At 50.4% G+C, this 24,453-nt stretch overlaps 1 protein-coding gene across 1 annotated transcript; it reads left to right on the plus strand.

Moving 5' to 3' along the window:
• Positions 1-4,182: 4,182 nt before the first annotated feature.
• Positions 4,183-23,582, plus strand: ADA (adenosine deaminase). Its single transcript, XM_009093201.4, has 11 exons — positions 4,183-4,272; positions 11,259-11,320; positions 14,471-14,593; positions 14,707-14,850; positions 15,653-15,768; positions 18,040-18,164; positions 19,734-19,805; positions 20,066-20,167; positions 20,853-20,920; positions 21,306-21,435; positions 21,847-23,582. The coding sequence occupies exons 1-11, from the start codon at positions 4,237-4,239 to the stop codon at positions 21,973-21,975; spliced, it is 1,107 nt and encodes a 368-aa protein (XP_009091449.1). The 5' UTR covers positions 4,183-4,236; the 3' UTR covers positions 21,976-23,582.
• Positions 23,583-24,453: the final 871 nt, after the last annotated feature.

The following is a 24,453-nucleotide window of genomic DNA, read 5'->3' on the forward strand; positions in this document are numbered from 1 at the left end:
TGGCTCTGCCACTGGCTGCATCCTGGGCTGTATCCATGCTGGGCATGTCATCAGCTGGGTGTGAATTTCTGTGCTGCTCAAAAATGCCCCAGAATGGGAAAATGCAACCTGTTTAACCCTCATCTGTTCCCTGGGGTGTGTCTCAGGGGGTTTCTACTGCAGAGGTTCTTTCTGTTTCCAGGTTGGTGTTGTTTCAGGGGTGTGAGTGTTGTGGTTTCCTTGTGAGCAGTGCCAGACAGGAGACCCTCAGAGGGATCTGCCCAGTGGTACCTCTGAGGAGTCATCAGCCCTCTGAGGAGCTGCTTGGTGGCCGTCTCTGTTTCCTCTGACACTCCTGGCCCTGCAGTTGCAATATCCTTAGGAAAAGCCCAGCACCCTCTCCCTGCTGATGGGAGAAAGTCTGCCTGAGACCAGGGAGTAGTGCAGGATCTGCTTCTGCTTTTGGAGACCAGTGTTGTGTCTGCTTCCAGCTCCTTTGAGAGCAGAGGGGAAATGAAGTCCCTTTGGGGAGCAGGGTGGATCCTCAGCAGGGTTTTTGCCCTTCCCATTGAGCACAGAGTCCCATGATCCCCAGCAGGAGCCAAATGGGACACAGCTGAGTTCCCACCAGTGACCCCAGTGATGGCTCACCCTGGGGCAGAGGTTCTCCCTGCCCTGCAGGGAAGCTGCAGAAATCAAATGGGAATTGCTGAGATAAGTTAAGGCTTTGTTCCAAAAACAAAAATTTTGCAGAAGCAATGGATGTTTGGGCTGAGAATTTCTTATCTGGCAAAGTTGACCAATACAGCATTATGTCATATTTATACATGACAATGGCATTTATACTGATAGAAATAATAAATCTAAACTTATTTTCTTCCATTAACCCCTTAGAATGGGCTGTAGTGAGATACTGGTATCTGGTAAAAAAAAAAAAAAAAAGAAAACAAACCTAAAACAAAAAACAACCCAACAAACCAACCAAAAATCCGCAAACCAAAATAGAAAAGTGTCTTTTTTTAAGATCTAAGCCCAGCATAAACATACTTCTTATTATTTTTGGAATGCTGCTTGCAGGTGTCAGCAGCCCTGACACACAGCTGGTATTAACTTCTGGGGGCAAGAGAAAGGGAACAGGTTTAAATATAGCTCCTGGGAAATAAGCATTGGAGTAACTTCCAAGATCAGTTTTACCCCTACTTTGCTGCCTGGAATTTTCCCTAAAAATGCAAAAGATAAACAGTTAATCTCAGGGACCAGACACATGTGCAGAGGAGCAGTTGCTTTCCTCCAGGATGGCCCTGGATCATCCTTGTGCTTGTCCAGACAGGGCCCTCTTTGTGCCTCTCTGGTTTCCAAAGTGGGAATTCACCATTAAAAGACAGATTTGAGCTTTCTGGCTGCAGAGAGATGTGGTGCTCTCCTAGGGAAACACAGATTTAATGCCAACAGCCCAGCAGCTACTGCAACCACCTGATTAAGCCAGAGGTAAAGATGGATAAAGTGGATCAGGGTCAGGTCAATTAAAATCAGCCCAAGCTGTGTTTCTAAGGCTCTGCAGCACACTTGTGTCCAATGAATGCACTGTGCTGACACTCCTGGAAAGAGCTGAGTCTGCAGCACACGTGTATTTGCTAAGCAGGAAAAAACCCACCAAAAAACCCCTTACTGCACCATTCCCAGTCCATGGGGCCAGTTCAGCTCCATTTGCCTCTTCCTGACCTTTGCTATCAACTCTCCTCCCAGCAGAAAATTACCCTCAGGCTATTTTTTTTTACCTTGTAATTTCCTCTAATCTCAAATAAATGGTCTAATTGACCTCTGTCCTCCCAGTGTACATGGCACACCGAGCAGGGCTCTGCCCACAAAAGATCCTTGTAAAGCACTGTCTATTTCCACCATTGTTTATTTTTTGTTGTAATTAAATACAACAAATTGCCATTTATTGTAGTAATTGCTTTGAACCAGAAGTCAGACATCAAATATGTGATGCTGTGAGTCATTACCTAGGCAAAATAGATGTTTTTCAGGTGGCTGATTAAAAAAGCCCATGATATGCAGAGAAAATGGTCCATGGGAGCCAGAGCTCTCCTTGCCCAGAGGCAGTTTCACAGCCAGTGCCTAATTTGTACCCTGCCTGGACCATTTTGTTTGTGCCTAAACCATCTATGCACACCCAGAGAGGGGAGGGTTGTGTTTTCCAAATTCAGCACTTTCAATGCTTTGGGAGTGTGAAACGATTTTAAAATATATGCTGTTTATTCCTGCTTGTTTTCCATAAGCCTGGTCAGTGCTGCTCTATCCCACAGCCTCCTGGAAGCCTGAGTGGTGCTGGCCCCACAAACGGCAGCAGCCAAGCAGCCAATGATTACTTTCCCCTGCCAGTCATTATTTTGTAAAGAATATTTTTGCCTGTGAGCTGTGACTAATGTTCTTTGTCTGTGCAGCATGGATGCAGTCAGGGCATCCCTGAAAGGTTGTGTTTAATAAAAGAGAACATGGTGATGAACCTTCCACATCAGCCAAGCCCTGGGCTACTCCCACAGGTCCCACTGCAGTACACATACCCAAATAACCTTGGGATTTGAGCTGAAAAACTTCTGTTTTCTCAATGCCTACTTGGCTTTGGGGCAGAAATTCCATCACTGCTCTCATGGCAAAGCTGGGCAGGAGTGACAAGGGAGGCTGGTGACATTTCCCTGTGGAGTATGGAGCCTGTGGCATGTCCTGCACTCACTGAGCAGTGCCAGCACCAGCTTGCAGCCCCTGCTTTCAGGCCCCTCGTTGTCACCTGGCTGTGACAGCACAGGGCTGGAGGAGCACCCAGCCTTGCCCACCCCCACAAGCAGAGCTCTGTGCAGCTAATCCCCTGCTGCCAGCTTCCACAAACAGTGTCCATCTGGAGTAAAAACAGCTGGGGAGGGAGATGAGGAAAGTTTATTTTGCAACCATTTGTGGTAGTGCTCACAACCACAGCCCCAAGTGCTTTCTCTGCTTACGCACCAGAGCAAGTAACAATGGTATTTTTCCTTGATTTAGTGACTTTTGTCTCCAAGGCTCCCTGCAGACCTGGCCTGTGGTCTGGGGATGGCCTCACCTGGGCAGGTGAACTCCTGTCATGAAGAACTTAATTGTGGTGCTTGTCCCTGTAGTGATTTTGGAAATAGCAGCTGCCTGCTCAGCGCCTTCTGGGAATATTAGATCTCATCTCACCCTTTGGTGTTCCCCAAAGGTCAGTCTAGGGAAGGTTCCATTTGGCAAATTTGCCTTTAGCTGGATGGGGACCTAGGTCTGGAGTGACCAAAACTCTGCTCTCCCCAGAATCAGAGAATCCATGCAGAGAGGAGCAGGCAGAACTACTCTGAAAGCCTCTTTTTCTGGAGATACCCAAAAACAACCTGGACACAACCCTGGGCAACCTACTCTAGGTGAAACTGTATTAGCAGGGGGCCTGGACTAAATGATCTCCAGAGGTTCCCAACCATTCTGTGATTCTTCTGTGGCTTTCTGCCTCACTGTCTTCAAAGATGTGGGCTGCCATGCATCACCCACGGGAGAGGAAAGCAGGAGGCAGAGGAGCAGCATTAAACATGGCCACGTCACTGAAAATAAGAAATGGAAAGCTAAGTGTGAGTTTGCAGGAGCTACAAGTAGATGCGGTGGACCAAAAGCCATCAGACAAAATAAAGTGAGTCACTAAGCAGCAGGTTTGAGAGCAGGAAAGGTTAAAACAAACATTGTTGAATTGGCTGAAGACTGAAATCAAAGCTGGAGATCGCTTTCCTGTTCTTTGGGCCGAGTTCTCACTTTTTTCAGTTCCATTTTCTGCCACTGTTATCGTTGGAAGAGCAGGTCCACCCGGGCCCTCAGCTCCTGAAGGAAACGAAAGTGGGATTGCAGGAAGGGTGGGTTTAGATTAAATGTGAGGACGAAATTCTTCCCTGTGAGAACGGTGAGGGTGGCAGAGCTTGCCCAGAGAAGCTGTGGCTGCCCCGGCAGTGCCCAAAGCCGGCTGGACGGCGCTCGGAGCAGCCTGGAATAGCGGCAGGTGTCCCCGCCCACGGCAGCGGGGTGGAAGGGAGTGCACCCCAGCGTGTCCCCACAGCCGCAGCGCTCTGTGGCCGTGTGCCTGCCCCGGGCCCGGCGAGCGCGGGGCGGGGCCGGCGGGGCCGGGCCAGCGGGGCGGGCGGGGCGGGCGCGGAGCGGCGGCGGCAGAGCGGCGGCAACGGCGGCGGCAACGGCGGCGGCAGCGGCAGCATGGAGCGGGCAGGGAGAATCTTCGGGGGACCCAAGGTGGGCTGGCGGTGCTGCCGGAGGCGCAGGGCGGGGAACGGGGCGTGTGCCGGCACCGAGGCGCTGAGCATGGGAGCGGCGAACGCGGCGCTCCCGGTTCGGAGGTGCCGTGCCCGGTGGTCCCGTGCCCGGTTCGGAGGCGCCGTGCCCGGTTCGGAGGTGCCGTGCCCGGTGGTGCCGTGCCCGGTTCGGAGGTATCGCGTTCCGGCCGTGCCCCGGAGCCGGGCGGCCGCACCTGCTCCCCGCAGCCCGCGGCTGCCCCGGCCGGAGCTGCGGCACGGCCGAGCCCTCGCTGGGGATGTGCCCCGGGACCGCGCTCCGTGCGCGCTGTCGCCCCGCGGTCCCGGCCGGGCGCTGCGCTGGCCCGGCCCGGCCCGGTGTTCCGGCAGGGACGGGCGCGGGCTGTCCCGGTGTCCCGCACATCCCGCCGCCGGGGCGATGCGGGTCAGGCTCGTCCCAGCGCCCGGCAGGGGACACGGCTCTGCCGGCTGGGGATGCACAGGTGGCCTGGCTGGGAAAGGGGAGGCTCTGAAGGGCCCTGCATCCCCACCACTGTCGTTGTCTGCTAAACAGATGTTTTCTCTTGTGTCTTTTATTTTATTTTGGGGGTTGATTTGGGTGATTTTTTTTTTTTTGGTGGTTTCGTTTGTTTGTTTTTTTTTTTTTCTTCTTACACGTTTAGTTCAGTTATTCCTCAGATACCCATGACACCACTTTGGAGCACTCTCTGACAGCAGGCACCAGTCTTTCACTCTCTCCATGCCCTGTATACTACATCTCTAGTAGGATCATATGGTAATGTTTTTATTATCCAGATTGTAACCTAGAGGAGGAAGAAGATGAAATAGCTGTGGTTAGCAATAGTCCTGTATCTGATGGAAGAACACTGCCTGTGCTGCAGGATGGCTCAGCTCTCACACTGTGGTCTGGGTAAGGTGCTGTACAGGTAGCAGGTCTGCCAGGTTGGGCTCTTGTGGGAAAGCAGGAGTTAAGGCAGAGGAGACCAAGAAAAGTGATGTGAGAGTTGTGGTGTTGCTCTGGGAGAACGTGAGTGGTGGCAACTGCTTGTGGCTTTTCCAGAGAAAATTATTGCCTCCAAAACCACGAAAGGATTGGGGGGTTTTGCTGCTGTTTGCATCCTCTCCCACTCCCAAACCATTTATCTTTCAGCCGAGTTTGCACCAGGAAAAACTCACATACTTGGAAAGGGCAGTGTGCACACATCTGATTCAGGTTTCATTCTATCACTGTGGTTCCCTATCTAGGAAAAACTGATCCATTCAATAGCAGGCAAACCTTGATACCAAAATCCAGGGAGCATTGGCAGCTGCTAATGGTTAAAGTCTTTTTAAGTACACTTCAGTTTTGGGAGATGGTGGTACTTCATCAGCTCCACTAAGAAAAAAGGCTGTTGATCCACCCTGGTGATTTTAAACTTTTGGTCTAGAGAAGCAACTTAAGTTCTTCTTTCATTTGTGTTTCCACTTTCCCAGTGTATGGGAGACTGGGATATCAGAGAGAAAGGCCTAGGAAAAACTGCAGGGTTTGACTGCTAAGATCAGGCTTCTGTTGTCTGGCTATTGGCAATTATGGCACTGGTTTTCCTGACTCAGGCAGTCCCTTTCAGTCCTGTGAACCTGCTAAGTCAGGCTTGGGGAAAAAAAAATGGGCCTGAAGTCAGTTAATGAGCCCTATTCATTCCTCTGGATCCTCTGCCATTGGGAATGATCTGGTTTGTGTTTTAGAGATGTTTCTGGTAACTGGAGCAGCTTCTGCCCCAGCTGAATGTGGGGCTGGGGCTGCCTCTGTGTTTTTCAGGAACTCGCTGACTCCCAGTGACTGCAGTGATGAACAGGGAGCTGTGGCAGGACAACTTTGAACCCTGCTTATCTCAGGCCATAAAAGAACAGAGAAGTTTGATGTTCCTTTGATGTCAACCGTCACCCTTTCTGTCCCACAGTCAGAGCAGAGACTGTGTCCTTGCTCACTGCCCTCTTCTCGTAGGCCAGCCCCAGCATGAGGACTTCAGGACATGTGGCTGTCTTCTCCTGCAGCTCCATGTGCCATGCTGTGGAGAGCAGAATGGGAGCAGGAGTTTCTGGGGTCAGGCCCACTCTCTCCAGGGACAGGTGTAGCTCATTTGTACAATAATCATCAGGTGACATGGGACAGCTGTTCTGTGAGGCACACCTTGTGTGTGTGAGCCTCTCAGAGAAGAGTGGCTGCTGGTCCAGCCTGGGTGGTACCAAAGGTGCCTGTGCTGGCTGTACCCAGGGGTTTGGGTGGATGTCCTGCCCTGTAGCACTGCACACTCTCCCTGCCTGTCAGGGGACTGCAGGTGTGTTGAGGATGATGTTGGATTTGGCTCGTCCATCTCTTGTGCCCAGCCTGACCCCTGACTTGGCATGGTCAGAGCCTGGTGCTCTGAGACTGTGCTGAGCTCGAGCCATGCCTTACACAGTGCTACCTTGTGTGCTCAGCCCTTTAACAGTGTGCTACAGGGATGCTCTTGGATAACCCTCCCAGATCCACGTGGCAGTAGGAGGTTGTCTTGGTGCTGCACCAAGTGCCAGGACTCTGTTTGCTGCTCTGAAGTGGTGCCGTGCTCCAGCCAGGGGTGGGTGAGAGCTCTGTGGTGGGTTGGTGGGCACATGGCCCTGCCACCCCATGAGAACCATCCCCTGTGATGACACACAGCCACCATCACCTGTTAATGTCACCAGGAGTCTCACATTGAGGTCAGTGATGTAGCTGGTGCCAGGCTGCTCAGCACAGAAGCATCCTCCTCTTCCTCAGCCACCAAACCCATGAATCGTTGTCCAGGTGCATAGAAAGCACAGATATTTCCTGCAGTGGAGCTCTGTGGGGCTTGTGGTCTCCCATGGTCCTCTTTTAAAGGCTCACCCCTTACAGCAGGTGACAGGTACATCTCCCAAGTGCATTAGTGGTGTGTTCAGGTTTGAGGATAATGCTGTGCTACTTCCACTGCACAACTCTCTTGAGCCACTCTTACCTCTTGCTTCTAAATAAGCATTTGAGAATAATTTAGGATGAGGAACTCTTTGTTCCTAACAGCACATTTCCTTAAAACCAGACTTCAGGGAACATAGTTAATTGTTTTTTCCAGTGATTTGTCATGCTTATCAAATAACTGACAAATTACAGCTGTAATTAGCCTGGTTGTCAGCCATTGAGGTTAGTAGAATGAGCCTAAATCATCATCTTTCAAGAGGCTGATAAATAATCCTGGGTAAAGTCACTGTTTAGGGTTTTAAAATGATGCAACTTTATCAGCTGCCTGATTATCTATTAACATCTGCTGGAAACCTCACCATAAAAGGGATGGACTGACTTTGGTCATTGTATATATTTTTAAAAAGACCCTAACACCCCCTAATACAGAAAATCCTTCAAGTGCCTTAGCTTGAGTGGCTCTTTTTATGCCATATAATGGGCAAGCTGAGCAGGTAACTGCTCTGCCATGGTCCACTGATCAAACCATAATAGAGAAATTGTGTTGGGTCGACTGTGGATGAAAATACTTTGAATGTTTGGTTAACTTTTCCCCCTTAATTTCACTAAAATGAAAATAATCAGACTTGATCTTGGAATGGAACGTACTTGTTTGAGTACCTTCATTTGTGTTTGAATTTATTTTTGAAGCGTATTATGTCTCAAAGAAAACATTACAATATTCTCAGAGAAGTCAAGCCAGAGCCCTTAAAACTTCTCCTTTTTAAAAATCTGAACCAACTTGCTGATATCTGCACTAATGAGTCATGTGCCATGGTTGAGCTCAAACTTTTATTGCATAAAAGTGGAAATGTCTGGGTTTGCTCTGCTGGCCTTGCTGGGGGCTGTCTGTGCTGAGGACACACAATTTACAGCCTCTTGAACGTTCTTTGAACCCATCCCTCTGGCTTCCAACAAGTCTGGAGTGAAACTAAAAGCTTTGTTGCATTACACTCTGAGTTTCTGATGTGCTGGTGGGAGGTCAGTGCAGGTGCAGGGGGGACTGAAGGGTTCCTGCACAAAGCTGGTCCTGAGGGTCCTCCCAGTACCTGGGAGAAGAACAAAGCTCCTTCCTCGGGAAAGCACTGGAGAGTTCTGCTGCTCTCTTGTTCTTCATCAGAGCAGGTGGTACCACATCAGCTGGGCTGATAAGGGAAGTTATCAATCTGGTCTGGTGGGTGGCATCCCTGCCCACAGCAAGGGGGGCTGGGGCTAAATGACCTTCAGGTTCCTTTCCAACCCAAACCTTTCTGTGATTCTATGACCAGTGGTCCTGGGATGGCTGAAGGCTCCTGTCCAGGGCTGGTGCAGCCTGGGGTGCTGTTCAGATCCTTCACCAGGTGTTGGGATCCCAGTGTCATGTGTGTGCTCGTGCTTTCTCTACAAATAAATCAGAAGGTTTGGGGTGGGAGAGCACGTGCACATGGAGCTGTGTTCTAAGGAGCAGAGAGCTCTGGAAGAAGCACTGGGCTCCTGCAATCACCTAAGTTCTGCTTGCTCGGGCATTGTCCCCTGGAGCCACAGTTCAGAGAAAACTCTTTCATCCTTATCTGGGTACTTTCCTTGGCTTAAGGCAAGGTCGTGTCACCCATTTGTATGTGTAAAAGACTTGTGCTTTGTTTACCCGAAACAAACACGCAGGAAGAGAGCTGAAATGTAATCTGCAGTGAGCAGCCTCCCACGGACCTGGGAGCCCTCAGGGTTTGCAAGCAAGGTGCAGATGAGCTGCTGGGTTGTGCCTCTGCTGATAGCATCCTTATCTGGAGCCCTGTAAGGAACACTTCCATCTTCTCTTGGATGTCCTTTGGCCATCTAAACAGCGTGGAAGAGTTCAAACTCTGCTCTCAAGCACTGGTCTTGAGGAAACACAAAACGTTTTGGGTTGAACAGCATTGTATTGGGGTTTCTTAGCACTTGGTTTAAGTGTCTCCAGACCCAACAAAAAAGGCTGGCAGGGGACAAAGAGCCTGTTGCTGGTATTGGAGAAGAACTTGCTGCTTGACATGCATCTTGCCTGCAGAAGTAGCAGGAGGAGGTGACTTAGATAGATGAAGGATGCCATGGAATCTGCTTTCCCACTGGTGGAAATGTCATGTTGGGATGTTCTTGCAGGAAACACTTGAAAAGGGTTTGAGGGAGAAGACCTCAACAGGTTCAGGTTGCTTTGTTTTTAAATCCAATGTGGGCAAATGTCAAGCCTGTAACTCCATCAGAAAGTCATGAGGGCAGTTGAACACCTCAAGGTATTCAACAGCCCTCAAGATCTTGCATGGTTTTGAAATAAGAATTGGAGCTCAAGAGTGGAAAACATGCCAGGCATCTACATCTGGCAATGCAGACCATGTTTGTATCCTGTTATTTTATTTGCTGCTTTGCAGGACATTTAGTCCTCATAAGCAGGATTGCATAACTCAAGGAGGGGGGAAAGATCAGTTTTTGCCCTTCTTAAATCTTCCTCTCTGTAGATTCAGATGATATCTTAAGGGTAGGAGCAGTGGCAGGGATGTGTTTTCACAACCTGCCATCAGTGGTGGCTGTGGGTGTATCCATGACCCCTGGGCCAGCTGATTGCCACCAGCAATTTGATCCATCCTGAGCCTGCCCCACCTGTGTTTTGCATCCCACCTGTGTTTCAGTGGCAGCTTGGTGGCCATCATGTGGAGATGGCCTGAGCCCCAGCGCTGTCCCTGCCCTGCCTTTTGCAGCAGGAGCCCTGGCAGTGAGTCAGGTGCCTCTGCCTGCAGGGCAGGTGTGCAGGGTGTGTGTGGGGATGGAGTGAGCTCCTGGGCATCAGTGCACGCCCCAGAGATGGGCACTGCCAGCCCTGTGCCAGGAGCTCACCTCACCTGCTCTAGGACACTTGCAGGCACCACTTACTCAGTTTTCTCCCAGCTCCTCGCAGTTATTGTTTGATGCATACCCTGTGTGGGTTTTAATTAGTAACCCTGGGTAGTTCAGTTATCCATGCAAATATCCAGTCCTCCTCTGAATCCTACTCCTTTCTTACCCTTGGCACCCTGCAGCTATCATCTATGCAGGAAAATGCATAGATGTCATAACTAAATGTCCACGATGTTATGACTAAAAAAACCTTGTGTATTAAGTTTCTAATCTACACTTTCATCTAAAAATACAGTATAATCAAATAGGTATTTTGTAGGCTGTTCTGTTACTTAAAAGAAAACAGTTCTGGAAAGATGGATATCTAGCTGAAACATTTTAGAGCTAATATTTTCCTTCCCAGTTTGACTTCCAAATCACATTTGTCATGTTCCTCTGAAAGCCCCAGCTGGCTAATGGAAAAAGCTTGCTTTTGCTTTTCTGGCTCTCTTTCTCCAAAATTCAGTGTTTCAGCCATAATGGAGAAATAGGGCTTCAGAGTGAAAAGACTTGAATTACTGTCCTATTTTTAATGGGTAAAAATTTAAGTGTTTTATTTTGAAACCTTGTTAGCTCTATGGGGCAACTTGTTATTATTATTTTTTTACAGCACCTTTGTGACCCCTTGTGTAGAATTGGAGAGCCTGTAAGCCCTGATAATACCATGTAATTAACAACCCATCAGGAGGTGATTCTTGGAAGTGAAGTCAAAGTTTTCATGTAATGACTCCTAACAAATTAGTTAAGGTTTGGCTTCCTGTGATTTTAAGGAGAAAGCGAGTTGGAAAGTCAAGGTGTCTGGAGTTTGCTTTTTTCACTCCTCCTGAACTCTAAAGTGGGATAGGGCAGTTCCTCAAAATTAGTGGAAACAGGATAAATTTCTAAAGATCCATTAAATGTGTGAGCTGCAGCAAAATACTTAGACAATACAGAGATATTGAAAAATAAGCTTTATAATGATTATATTTAAAAATGTTTACGTGTCATGACTTTGTCCCTGTATTGGCTACATTTATACCCATGTGAGCACCAGTTACTTCTCTCTGAATTATTGTTGCAGCTCAAGAGTGCCTGACCCATTTCTCTCATTGCAGGTAGAGCTTCACGTCCACCTGGATGGAGCCATCAGACCAGAGACCATCTTGTACTTTGGCAAGTGAGTTGTGGGGGGAAATAAGCTCTGGGAGCTGCAGTACAAAGGCATCCTCCCTTCTGCTTCTCCAGGTCTGTGACAGAGGAGCTCCTGCAGGCAGCAAACCTGGCTGTGCTGGTTCTCTCTGCCCAGACCTGGCTGCACACTGTGAGGGCACTGAGCACACCCCAAAAGACAGGGGGGCTTCCCAGGTAGCAGGAATGTGACTGAGGTGGGTTTGTGAGCTGGGCAAGCTCAGAGGAGCACCATGAGAAAAGTCCAGGAGGTGTTTTATAAAGAGCTGCCTGCCTTTGAGGTGAGCCCAGGACACAGCAGAGGTGCTTTATTCTCATTTCTTTTTCCACATTCCTAATCACAAAACCAAGTGGAATGGCAGCAGGCTGGGAGTGTTGTCTTGGTGGTGGTGCTGCTGCTACATGGTTTGGGAGGAAAAACCAGCTTGGGTGGCCTTGCCTGCCCTGCTGCCATGTGCATTTGAATCCCAGGCTGTCTGCTTGGTGCCAGCAGGCAAGAAGTCACTCTGGTGTGGGGCTGACCCAGGGAAGCACTTGGCAGTGGTTTAGAGAGAGGCTGTTTCCTTGACAGAGCCCACGTGCATCTTCCTTCAGTGTGGATTATGTGGGAAGCACAGGGTGAATGATTAACCTGTGCCAGGGCCTGGCTCCACATTTGTAAGCAAAACAAACAAGATTTCTTCCATCTGTCATTGATAGCTCAGATCAAGAAGGTGGCGAGGGTAAGGATTTCAGTAAACGGCTCTCGGGCACAGCTCTGGTGTTTTGGGGGGAAGTCAGTTCTGAGGAGGATGGGGAGTGGTTCCAGCATCCTGTGAGCCCAGCAGATTCCAAGCAGTGCAGTCCTAGGGAGAAATATTCCTACTGGAGTAGCTTTTTCTGCAGGGCCTGGCCATAGTTTTTGCTGTGCAGTCAGAGAAAGGAGGGTGGCTCAGGGCTGTCCATCCCATTTTCTTGCTGGATGCTGACACGGTGAACTCAGGGTTCCTGCTGGGGGGTGCAGGGCTGGAATACAGGTCCAAGTGAACAGAAGACTTGGTGCTGACTCCCTGGGCTCTGCTGGGTCCTTCTGCCTGCAAAGAGAAAATGCCAGTGTAGTCCCCTAGGAGAATTGTAGGAGCCCTGAAACCCAGAAGGCACTGGCTGTCTGGGGATCCTCTGCCAGGATCCTTTCTTAGGGCAGAAACCTTCATTGCCTGAGTGTGTGCTGAGTTCCCTCTTATTTTTAAACAGCCCTGGCATCCCCTGAACTGCCAGCCCTTGGGTGGAGCAAGGCTGTGCTATTCATGGGCTCTGAAACTTGCACTCACACACAAACCTCTGGGGCAGTGCAGAGGGCTGTAGGGGTCTGACTGCCTTAATAACCTCACCCTGGGCACAGCATGCTGCTTGTGGTCTATTGTTAAAAGTAAAGAGCTGGAAATAATTTTGCTAGGTGGTGTTTGACCATGTAGACAGAATCCCAAGCTGCTGGGATGCACAGGCTCCCTTGGGCAGTGCAGTGCTGAACTCAGCTGTTTTTAGGAGCTTTGTCTCCAATTCTCTCAGGTCTGGGTCAGTCTTTGCATCATTCCTGCTCAGCCAAGGGGGTCAGAGGCGTGGCAGACCCCTCATGGGGACTGGGTGTCCCCAGGAGAGGTGCCCTTTCTGTGGTGGCATGGTGTGCATGGTGCTGCCCAGGCTGGAGGGAGCTCTGGGCAGGACACCGAGGTGGCAGTGAGGACAGACACGTTTCCCTCTGGCCACTTTGCTTCAAGAAGAATCCCACCTACAAGGAGGGCTGGATGGGGCAGCAGCAGCTCCAAAAGCCACACTGGCATGATCCGCCAGATCTCCCCATCCAGAGGCGTGGTTCCAGTGTGGATCACTCCAAAGCACTGCCACTGATGCCTGCAGGAAGGCACTGCCTCAGCAAGCACATGGAACAGGTCAGGGAAGTGGCTTTGCTGTAGGAAACCTTCCTGGGGCAGGTGGAGGAAGGTGCAGGTCGGTTCCTGGAGCAGAGACTGAGGTGTCAGTGCCATGGAAAGGGCAAGGCAGGGAGGAAAACCGATGCCTTGGCAGCAGTGAGTGTTCCCTGCTGAGTGCCAGCAACTTAATCTGTGCAGATTGCATGTGAGGGCTGAGCATGGGGCTGGTTTCCTTGCTGGCTGAGTGGGGAAGGAGCAATGTTTACCAAGCCCAGGAGCAGGGTCCTTTGGACTGTGTCCCTGCATGGCTCATTGGGATGGCTGCTGGCAGGGCAGCGCTGAAGCTGGCTGTGGTGTTTTGTCTCTATTAGCAGAGTTCTCCCATCAATCAGCTGTAATTCATTGTGGCAGGAAAGAGGATTAAAAACAAATGTCTGGTTATTATTCCAAATTTGTTTTGGCTTCTGCAGGCTGCCAGAGGGCGGGGGGTGGCAAAGCTTGCCCAGGAAGCTGCAGCAGCCTTGGCTGGCAGCCCCCTGGATCTCAGCTGTCCCCACACCAGGGGGGACAGCCCTTCATCCACTCGGAATTCCAACTGCTCCTGGGAAAGATGGCTCTTCCCTCTTGGAAGCACTTCTGTGGGCATGTGTGTCCCTTCAGTGAGAGCAGTTGTTGCCCTTTGTTCCTGTGTGGGAGGTGTTCCTGACACAGGAGATGCCACCAGGATGCTGGGCTCAGGAAGCAGCTCCCTTGCAGGAGCTGCTGGCACTAAACCCATGAGCCATGACACTTCTGCCTGTGTGATCCCAGGCCTTGGAGCATCAACTTGATTTTTTAATCCTTTGAGCCTGCATAAGTGGAAATTAACTCTTCCAAAGAATCTTGGCAATTCTGCTGCTTGGTCTGTGAGGTGCCAAGAAATAATCCAGAGCCCCTTTAGATGAACGCCTCCTTAAGCTTGAAATGTGCCCTGGCTGTGTTCCTGCCAGGTCAGCCTGGGCTTGTATTTGGGTTTGTTTGTGCCTTGCCTTTGTTTTGGATTGCTTTCCTCTCTTCTGAGGTTCAGGGCTCCATCCATGAGGAGCTTTTGGAAGGACAGTATGTGCTGTATCTTTCCTGTGGGGAAATGGTGGTTGATGCTGCCAGCTTTGCATGCAGTTGGTGTATAATATGGGCTGATTAAAAATGTGATAACCTTCCCTGTCAGTAACATGTGACTTTGTTTCCAGGAAAAGAGGCATCCCTCTCCCTGGGAACACTGTTGAGGAGCTCCTGAAGTATGTCTGCTATGACACACCACTGACACTTCCCCACTTTCTAGAGAAATTCAATTACTACATGCCTGCCATTGCGTAAGTACCCTGCTTTTTGCTTTTTCCCCCTCACCCTTGGCAGGATCCCTGCACTCAGCCTTGGAGGTCCCCTGTGGGCCCTGAGGGTGACAGTCCCACTGCCATCCCTGCAGGGGTGACCGTGAGGCAGTGAAGAGAATTGCCTACGAGTTTGTGGAAACAAAAGCCAGGGAAGGAGTCGCCTACGTGGAGGTCCGGTACAGCCCTCACCTCCTGGCCAACTCTGGTGTGGCTCCCATCCCCTGGGGACAAACTGAGTGAGTGATCCTGGGGAGCTGGGGAGCTGCTGGCTGGCTGCTTGGGCATGGAGAAGGCATCCCCATGCCAGTCAGCCCCTTCAAAGGCTGCTGTAACAAACCTCCTTTCTCCTCCCATGCAGCGAGAGCCAGCATGCTTCCACCTCTCTCTCCCATCACTGGGGTTTTTCATCTTGAACACCTCTGTGTGCTGCAGTGTTTTAATGTCCCTTGCTGTGGGCACTGAGTTCTGCATGTGCAGAGCAGCTGTGCTCAACCTTCTGGCTGAAGCCCTTCCCTGTGAGAGGGAAAGGAATGTCCACATAGGGACTGCCTGACCACAGAATGGCAATTTGAGCTGGCAGAGGTGGTGGGTGGTGTTGGAGGGGGCTGCTGCTCTGATCCTCCTTTCATGTCATCCCCTCTGTGATATGTGCCTCTTATTAAATCAGTGCTGGCCTCTGAGACCCCTCCAGAGTGTGCTGTGGTGGGTGCAGAGCCCTGGGCTTGCAGAGAATTGTGTGCCCTAATGAGATGCTCTGGCAAAGAGGGGATTCCTCTGCTCAGGCAGGATGAGCACCCAGCTTCCCAAGGCCTTTCTAAACCTTAGTGTCATCTGTGCCTGCTGCAGTGGGACAGAAGTCCCACCTGTACCTGGTAAATGTGGCTGTGGCATGGGTGTAAAAGGGCTCTGGTGTTCTCCTTGGGCAAGTGGAACCTGGGCCAGCCTGTCCTCCTGTGGGTACTCTGGGCTGGACCTCTGGCTCCCTCCTGCCTCCCTGGAAGTGTCTGGCCTCTTGCTGATGGCTTTTCTTCCCTGCAGGGGGGACCTCACTCCAGATGAAGTGGTTCAGCTCGTAAATCAGGGACTGAAGGATGGAGAGAGGGATTTCCACATCAAAGCCAGGTCTATTCTATGCTGCATGCGCCATATGCCAAGTAATGTATTGCAGCTGCCCTGCTGCTCTGCTCCCTTCCCTGAGGGGCTGGGGGGGGATGTCCCTGGGGCTGGGGCCCTGCAGGATGTGGGGAGAGCCCCAGTCTGTGGGGCTGGTGCAGCACCAGGCAGTGCTGGGGGTCTCTGCTCCTTTCACTGTAGGGCAAAGGTGTGCTGGGTGCAGGAGTGGGGCTCTGTGGGTACAGCCAGTATCTGAAAAGTCTTGCTAGAGGGGCAAAAGGGGCTCTTCTGTGCTCTCCTGGGGGAGCTGTGGTCTCTGCTCCCTGCCCAAAGGGCAGAGCTCACCTTGTGCCAGGAAAAGACATTGTCACAATGAACACTTGCATCTGCCATGAGTGGCTGGAGGTCTGAGAGGAAATGGTCGTGGCAGGAGGAGCAGGCATGACATCTCACACTTCCCTGCTCATGGTCCTACAGCAGGATGCTCCTTCCTTAGCCTGGGTCATGGGGCAGCCAGAGAATCCACTGGCAGCAGCCAGTCTCTGCTGGCTAAAGCTGAAAACACAAGTCAGATAGACTTAAGGCACATATAAAAAATGTTTTTTAAAAAAATCAGCAGCTCTGACAAAAAGCTTTGTTGGTAACGGGTGCTGTGACCCAGAATAGGAAGAAAACCCAATTACCAGCATTTCAATGGGCTGCTGAGTTTCACAAGCATCTTCCTCTAGGGAAGGATGCAGCCAGAGAGAGGCTGTGTGACAGCAGCAGTTTTATGTGAAGGTTTTACTCTGAGTATCTTCATATCTCACGCCAGTTTTATGTAGGCTTAGTAGGGTAGATGGTAGAAAGATTTTTCCAAGTGAGTGCATGATTAATTTGTGTCTAGAAATGTGAAAAATTATATTCTTGGAAGCTGGTAGAATCTTGGTAGATTTGAAAGTGGGGTTTTCTTTTTTTCTTTTTTTTTTTTTCTTTTTCCTGCTGGCACAGTCAACACCAAACAATACTTTGGAAACTTGATCTTTATATATCTGGTTTCTAGGGGAAAAATGTTTTTCTTTGTAGAAACTGGAGAGCTGTAAGGCACAGGCACAGTGATCTGCAGTTACAGTCCCTGCCAGTGCACAAGTGGTAAAGGCAGGAGGTGGCAGGAGCATCCAAGGGTGTGTGCAGCCTGCACTTCCCTGCAGGAGGGATTGCTGCTGCAGCCAGCAGAGGTGGCATTCTCATACCTGTGTCCCAGGGCACCAGCTGATACCCAGAGCCACTATGTGCTTCATAAAGAGTCATTAGCAGTGCATTCAGGATGTGCTGCACAGTGAGAAGCCACCCTGTAATTAATGAACTGTTGAGAGAAAGGCAAGGATACCAGCCAGAACTGACTCATATTAAACTTGTTAATAAAATAATGACTCTAACTCAGCAAGCTGGAAAATGGTGGGGAAAAAAAATAGATGATGAAGTTGCACACATCATCCTGGTGTGTTTATATGATTTGGGGATTTTCTGTACACAGCAGGTGCCTGTTAATTATTAACACAACTGTTTATCTCTGTTTCTTGGCCTTTTTGCTAGGGTTAAGTGCTATGTGAGCTGGTAGATGCAGTTTCTCTCTCAGAGGTTATCTGTCCTGATCAGAGAGAACTCTCAAGCAGTTGTTGGCCACTTGTTAGTCTCTTTTTCACTGCTGGCAGAGAGATAAAACTTCAGCTCCTTCCTATCAGGAGTAGAATCCTTGGGAGAATCAAGGATGCCCTGCAACAGGGCAGGGATGGCTGCAGTACAGGGCCCTCCAGAGATCCCTCCCAGCCCAATCTCCTCCCTGACACAGCTCATCTGGGGGGACAGTTCCTGCCTTTACCCTCACCTTGCCCAGCCAGGGAAGGGAAGATAGCTCAGGAGTTGAGGGATTTCTCCAGCCCATGTGTTACAGCCCCAGGGCAGTGCAGCTCATCTTACCTTGAGCTACTGCAGCAGCCACCACTGCTTGGAAGATTTTTAATTAATTTTTTCCCCTGCTTGAAGTGAGCAGAAAAACATGGTGGGAGCAGTTTTATAGCTGGTGAATGCTTTTAATTTCCCTTTCACTGACAACAGACTGATCAGCTGACAGCTTTTATCTGCCTGAAGATCACAGAGATGACAGACCTTTCTAGGAATTTGCTCGCTTTCTTTTTGAGCATCAGATTTTGGGAAAGACTAAAGAAATAGCTCTGGCCTTCTAGTTATAGGAGCAGGATTTGTTTAGAAAGATGCTGGAGGTGTGACCCTTGTGAATGCTTCCTCCTGAATGCTGGTGCTGCCTCTCCCAGGCTGGTCTCCAGAGGTGGTGGAGCTCTGCAAGAAGTATCAGAATGACTCTGTGGTGGGTGTTGACCTGGCTGGAGATGAGAACCTGAAGGTGGAGAAATACTATGAGCATAAGAAGGCTTATGAGGTTTGTGGAATAAGTTTTTAAAAAGAAATTAGAAGAAGAATATATATTGAGGGGACATGTGTGAAGGGAGACTTTTCAAACTGCAAAACAGCTGGGACAGCTTAAAAATTTATTGTAGCTATTAAAAACATTTAGTTAAATAGAAAAAGCATTTGTTTATATTTCCTAAATGATTCATGGCAGGCATCATTGCTAAAACATGGCCTTAAAGCTGGGGCTTGGCATGCTGTGAGGGTGACATGAGTTCCAGGGAGCCCAAATCAACCCCCACCCCCCTGCTGTTGGCTCCTGGGGCTTGGTGAAACCACAGCCAAGGGTGGAAGAGACTGGCCTTTCCAGTCTGGCAGAAATCACCCGAGGAGCAGAGCAGAAACTGCACATTTGCAGGGCTTTTATCTGATCATCTCAAATGCAAACACTGGAATGGCTTCAGGAGCCTGATCCCAGGCTCTCCCCAAACCTCAGCCTTTCCAGGGGCTCCAAGGGAAGGGAAAGCCTCTCTCCTCTTTGCTGGTGGAAATTTGGGGTTGTCTGTCCCTACCATCAGTGGGGGAGGAGGTTGTGCACCACCACTGACAGGAAGGGTGGTGGTTTGCCAGCAGTGCTCAGGTCTGAAAGGATGTGGGGCTTCCTTGTGGTCTTCACCCCATAAGTGGGAGCTGGTACAAGGCTGGCCTGCCCTGCTGTGCTCAGTGAACAGGGTGGTTATAGACAATGACACGGGAACAGGGCTTCATTGACTGATGGAAGCCCTGGTGGGCCAGCAGTACCCAGGTCCAGCCTCCTCTGTCTGAAGGATGCATCTTGTCTCTGTGCCAGGGGCTCGCTCAGGCTCTGAGATGCTGAAGCAACCCCCCCTTCCATCCGTATTAAGTAACTGAAAAACTCTCCTGAGTGCAAAGCCCTGAAGGAATGTCTGTGAAGAACATCTGCTGCAAGATGGGGCTTGCAGCCTGTCTGCTGCTGCTAGCTGGGTGGCCTTTCTCCAGCAAAGCAGGAGCCAGGCTTCCCTCCAGCCTCCATGGCTTCCCAAAGCCCAGGTGGCCTCTGACCCCCTGGCAAAGAAATTTTCAGGGTGATCATGGAGCTGCAGCCAAAGCTGCGCTCACAGGGTCCTTAGGGCTGGGCTGCCTCCACCCCCAGCCCCTTTCAGTGTCAGAGCATTTCTTCATCTCTGCTTGGGGTGCTTCTGCACCCTCACACGTGGCTGCAGCTAGCCAAAAATGTAGAAGTTCTAAGCATGGAATTGCTGCAAGTTTCATGGAGAAAGGCAAGTGGGTGGAGGAAGAGGAGCTCAGAGCTTGCTGCTGTCTGGAGAGGAGGCAGTGGTGAACTCCCCCAGGGTTAAAAGCCCGTGAAGAGCCTGGCTGGGCTCCAGTGCAAGATAACCAGGATTTTTAAGTGTCTCTGTGTGTGACATTACCGAGCTCTTGCAGCCCTTGGAGCGCAAGGCTCGTGATCTGTGGGCTCTTGGCACAGGAGCCTTGCTGTGAGAGCAGTGCCAGCCCCAGAGCTTGCTGCCCTTGGTGCAGGTGATGGCACAGGAAGATGTTCTCCCCTGTTTTGCAGGAAGCTGAGAGGTGTGGGATCCATCGCACCGTCCATGCTGGGGAGGCCGGCCCGGCTGCCATGGTCGAGGAGGTACGAGGAGTTCCTGCCTCAGGGCACAGAGGGACAGGCTGGGACGTGCCCTGCCCAGGCACAGAGGCATCCAAGTCCTCCCCAAATCCATAGCAAAGCGAGCCCTGGGGACACGGGCACGGATCTGACCCGATGGCTGGGAAGGGACATGCCAGGGGCCAGCTCGGTGGTGTGGGCTGTACCTGCAGTGGGATGGGGGCTCTGGGCAGGCAGGGCTGAGCTGTGCCTGAGGCTCTGAGCGCTTTTCCTCTGCTCTCTAGGCAGTTTATGCCCTGAAGGCTGAGCGTGTTGGCCATGGATACCACGTGGTGGAGGACCCTGAGCTCTACAAGCAGCTGCTGAAAACAAAGATGCATTTTGAGGTAAGGATGTGTGGTGGGGCTGTGACAGCCAGGTAGGTGCTGAGTGGAAAAGAAGCCCTCTCAGTGCTACAGACTGGGACAGGACCTGACACCCAGGTGCTGACCATGTGTACAGTGATGTTGTGTTTATGCCCAAAGCTGCACAGGAAAAATGATGGGGACAAAACTGTCTGTCTGCTGGGAGCACTGGTGTGCACAGCAGCTTGTGGGAGGGATGTAGCAGAGAGAATGGATCTTTGTGTGGCCAGGGATAAATTCTGGAGGGCTTATTCACTGATTGATACACCTCAAGCCTGAAGGCTCATCCTTCCACAAATCAGGCTGCTGTACCAGAACAGATCTGGTTAGAGGCTGGGAATGCCTGGGAATTACAGTGCATGTAAGGATTTCTTTTGCTATTCCCCAGAATGGACATATCCACTAATAGAGTGACTATGTACCTAGTGCAGGTGGTTTTGTAACTGTGATTGGCCGTGGGGAACATCCCACAGCCCCTGTCACAGCCCTGTGGGCTCCTTGCATCCCTGTCCTGGGACACACAGTGGTCTGTCAGAGCAGTGCTGAAGGGCAGCTGTGAGCAGAGCTCTAACCTGGTTTTACCAGTGTGCTGAGCTATCTGTGTCCACAGCTGGGGTTCAGATCCATGTGGTTGATTCTGGTTTTCCTGCTCAACTCCCCCAAACAGGTCTGCCCTTGGTCCAGTTATCTCACTGGAGCATGTTCTCCGGACTTCACCAAGCACCCCATAATACAGTAAGACTTCTCAATTGTGTGAAATCTCAAATAACCAGGGTTTGGGTTGATTACAGCTGTTTTATTGCTTTACAAAGCTAAGGCACATCTAATTATGTGGCACATCCATGTACCTTGGCACGGGAGAGCCTGGAGCAGCTGGAGGGGTGTGGGGGTCCCTTGGAGAGGCTCTCCTGTCCCTCCTGCCCTGCTCTGAGCTATGGGGCACGAGAAGCTCCAACCCAGCCACTCCTGGCAGGTCAGTGCAGGGCCAAGGGGGACAAGCTGAGCCTTGTGCTTTTCTCCAGCAGTCCCAAAGTCCTTGCTTTTGCTGCATTTCACCCTGAGAACTGCACAGTATCACAGCCAGTGCTCTGCCCACCAGTTCAACCTGATTTCCTTGCAGATTTAAGAAGGATCGTGCCAACTATTCTCTCAACACAGATGACCCCCTCATCTTCAACTCCACCATTGACAAGGACTATCATATTGTGAAGGAACACATGGGATTCACTGAAGAGGAGTTCAAGAGAGTTGTAAGTCAGCCTTGGCTGGGTGCTCTGCTGGTGTCTCAGTGCAGCCCAAAACCTGCTGGTTCTAAAAACCTGCTGGTTTTTATTTATAAGCTGAAGAGTATTTAATGGAAACCATAAAATAGCACTCTGGCCTTGTAAGCAGGAAAGGACCAGGCTCAAAGTACGTATCCCAAAAATTCCAGAGTATTTAAAGGCCTTTGCTTTGTGCTGGTCTCCTTTCTCCTGGGACTGCTGCTAGTGATGGGCCAGAGCAGTTGGCATAAAATAAGGCCATGGAAATGAATCTGAGAGTGCAAACTTTACAGCCTCCCTGGCCTGTTGCTGCTCAGAGCCAGATGCTGGGATGTGCACAACTGTGTGTTCATGTCTGATGTGTCCTAATGTCCCTGTGTTCCCCCTCTGCCTCCTCAGAACATCAATGCAGCCCAGTCCAGCTTCTTACCTGAGAAGGAAAAGCAGGAGCTGCTCAACGAGCTGTATGAAGCCTATGGGATGGTCCCAGTGCATCCTGACCTGTCCCAGGGAGCCAGCCTGGAGTAGGGCCCTTCTTCACAAGAGCCTGGCTCTCCTCTGTGCCAGGGGGTGCCCAGAGCCAGTCTCTGTTCCTGCAGCCTGTGTTGACCCTCACAGTGCTCATCAGAATCAGACTATCACACACACCTACGTGTAGCCCCCAGTCTCTCTCCGGAATGGATCTCCAGCTTCCTGTCCTGCTGCTGTGCAAGCAGACTGGATCTGCCTGCTGGCCTGACTCCCTTCTCCATCTGCTGGGGTTGCTGTGCTGCAAATGCAAACAGAACAACCTCCCTTATGGTTCCTTTCCTCCCCTCTTTCCCTCGTTTACCTGTCCTGTCCCACTGACCTGCCTGGCCCTTGCCTCAGTGCTGAAATATCCACTTTCAACTCTGGCTGTGGCCTGGGTTAATTCACCTTTCCAGGGGAGAGGTGTGCTAGTGCTGGCAGGGAGAGAGCAGCCCTTTCAGACACAGAGGCTTTATTCTTGTCCCTGTGGGTGGGAGGGTCTGGTCACAGCTATATTTACCCAGGGTTAGTCTTGTACTAACAAGACTGGAACAAGAACAAGCTGCAAGCTGGTGCCCCTGCAAGTGCACAAGTCCGAAGGGCATTTAAAACAAAATACAATTTTCTTGGCATCCTTTCTTGCAGAGGAGCTCCTGTGTATCAGGCCTGCCACTGTCACTGCTGCAGAAGTGCACACCTTGGCTCGGGCCCCAGCTGTGCTCACAGCTGGCCATGACCACGCTTGCACATGCAGAGGAAGCTGGAGCATAATTTTATCACTTCAGGCCAAAATCTGCCTTCTGGGATTTTCCCCACTTTTTTAATCTTGGAGAACTCCTGTGAACTGCAGTTTGATCTTCCTCTTACCTTTGTTTAGGACTTGGAAAAAACATGATTGATTGCCTGGTTTAACAATTCTGCCCTCTTTCTGATTTGACACAATCATTAGGCACTCTTAAGGCTGAATAAGTAAATTAACTTGGACCCAATGTCACACATTGACTCAGGTCCCATATGATTGCTTCTCTCACTCAATTATGACACTGGCTAGAAGTCAGATCTTCAGTTTGGTATAGAATTTATACAGAGAAACTCACCAAAATTTCCCTAGTGATTTTATAGTGTTTTTACTCAATAAGCAATAGAGCTGTGCAGCCAGAGAAGAGACCATTGTTTTCTTACCTGAGTGTGTGGTGTGCTTTAGCATCCCAGGACTCTACCAAGACGCTCACTCCAAAGATACTGAACCAAAAAGTTGCCTTTGAAAAGGGGCCATGGTCACCATTGCCACGGACAGAGCATGGGCTGGCCCAGTCCCTGCCAGCTCTGATGGTGTGCTGGGAGTATTTCCATTCTTTCTGGGCTTCCATATTGGTCTTCAGAGTAAAATACTCATCTCTGAAGCACGTGGTGCATATATACACATAGATAGATAAACGAAGGTGAGACAGTGATTTTCTTACTTTCATAAAGCAAAGGATAAAGTATCACTTCTAAGGACATGATTGTGGTAAGAAACAGGTTTTGGGTCATTTTTCTCCAACAATTGTTTCTGAAGAAGAGTTGCTTGTTTGGATTCTGGACAGTTGATTGTTAATCCTGTTTAATAAAATAACAAACTTATATTAAAAGAGAAATCCTTGTGCCTTTCTGTTCAGGGGTGCCTGTGGTGTGCAATCCCTGCTGGGGGTTCACTGATGGGTGTGATGGGGCCTTTGGTACCTTGACTGCTGCCTTCTGCTGCCAGGCTGGAGCACTTGACCAGCCAGAGGGAAGCCTGCTCCCTTGCCAAGCAGCCCAGTTGGATTTATGGCTCCAGGTTGTTCCAACCTCCCCTGTCCTTTTCCCTTCAGTATCACAAGAGGTGTGTACCAGTGCTGGAGCACCAGGGCCATCACATCTCACCTTTCCAGGTGTTTATCAAAAGTAGTCACTTTTTTTCCTCTTTCCTGGGTTTTGCACAGTTGGTTGATGCTCAGAGCCAAAGAGGGGCAGTCTGGGCTGTTGGGCTACACCATCAGTGTGGGCAGGACAGTGTTTGCCCAAAGGTTTTTGGGTTATTTAGTGCTTGGTTAGGCTTTGACAGACAGCTCTGGCATGCCCGTGTTCAGCTGGAAAGAAGGGCTGGGAGCATCCCAGTGCTCAGCAGCTTTGCAGATGAGGATGTGGCTGGATTAAGGCAGTGCCCTTGGTCTTTCAGCAGTGACAGTGGCTGAGCTGGCTGTCACTTGCAGGGGGAACCTGATGCCTCTCACCCATCCCCTGTGAGAAGCTGGCCAACAGGTCCCGACTCTTCTGCCTAAATATAATTCTGAAACAGATATTTTCTGACCAGGGAGAGCTAAGATTAGCCCACATTTGACTGTTGGAGGTCTGTGTCAGTCCTCCTGCACTGCTCAGTCCTTCTGTACTGCCTTTCAGCTCTGTGTGTGTGTCAGCATGAGCCAAAATTACTGTTCTGTGCTAAGGAGAGCTGGAAATGGGGCTTAAAGACTC

The sequence above is a fragment of the Serinus canaria genome, chromosome 20 (assembly GCF_022539315.1).
Source record: "Serinus canaria isolate serCan28SL12 chromosome 20, serCan2020, whole genome shotgun sequence".
Taxonomy (NCBI): domain Eukaryota; kingdom Metazoa; phylum Chordata; class Aves; order Passeriformes; family Fringillidae; genus Serinus; species Serinus canaria.

What these genes read in the sequence shown, in the direction of transcription:
- ADA (XM_009093201.4), top strand. Translation starts at nt 4,237, where the DNA reads ATGGAGCGGGCAGGGAGAATCTTCGGGGGACCCAAG. An exon ending in ACCATCTTGTACTTTGGCAA is followed by an intron (nt 11,321 to 14,470) that starts GTGAGTTGTGGG and finishes CTTTGTTTCCAG; the next exon opens with GAAAAGAGGCATCCCTCTCC. An exon ending in CTGCATGCGCCATATGCCAA is followed by an intron (nt 15,769 to 18,039) that starts GTAATGTATTGC and finishes TGCCTCTCCCAG; the next exon opens with GCTGGTCTCCAGAGGTGGTG.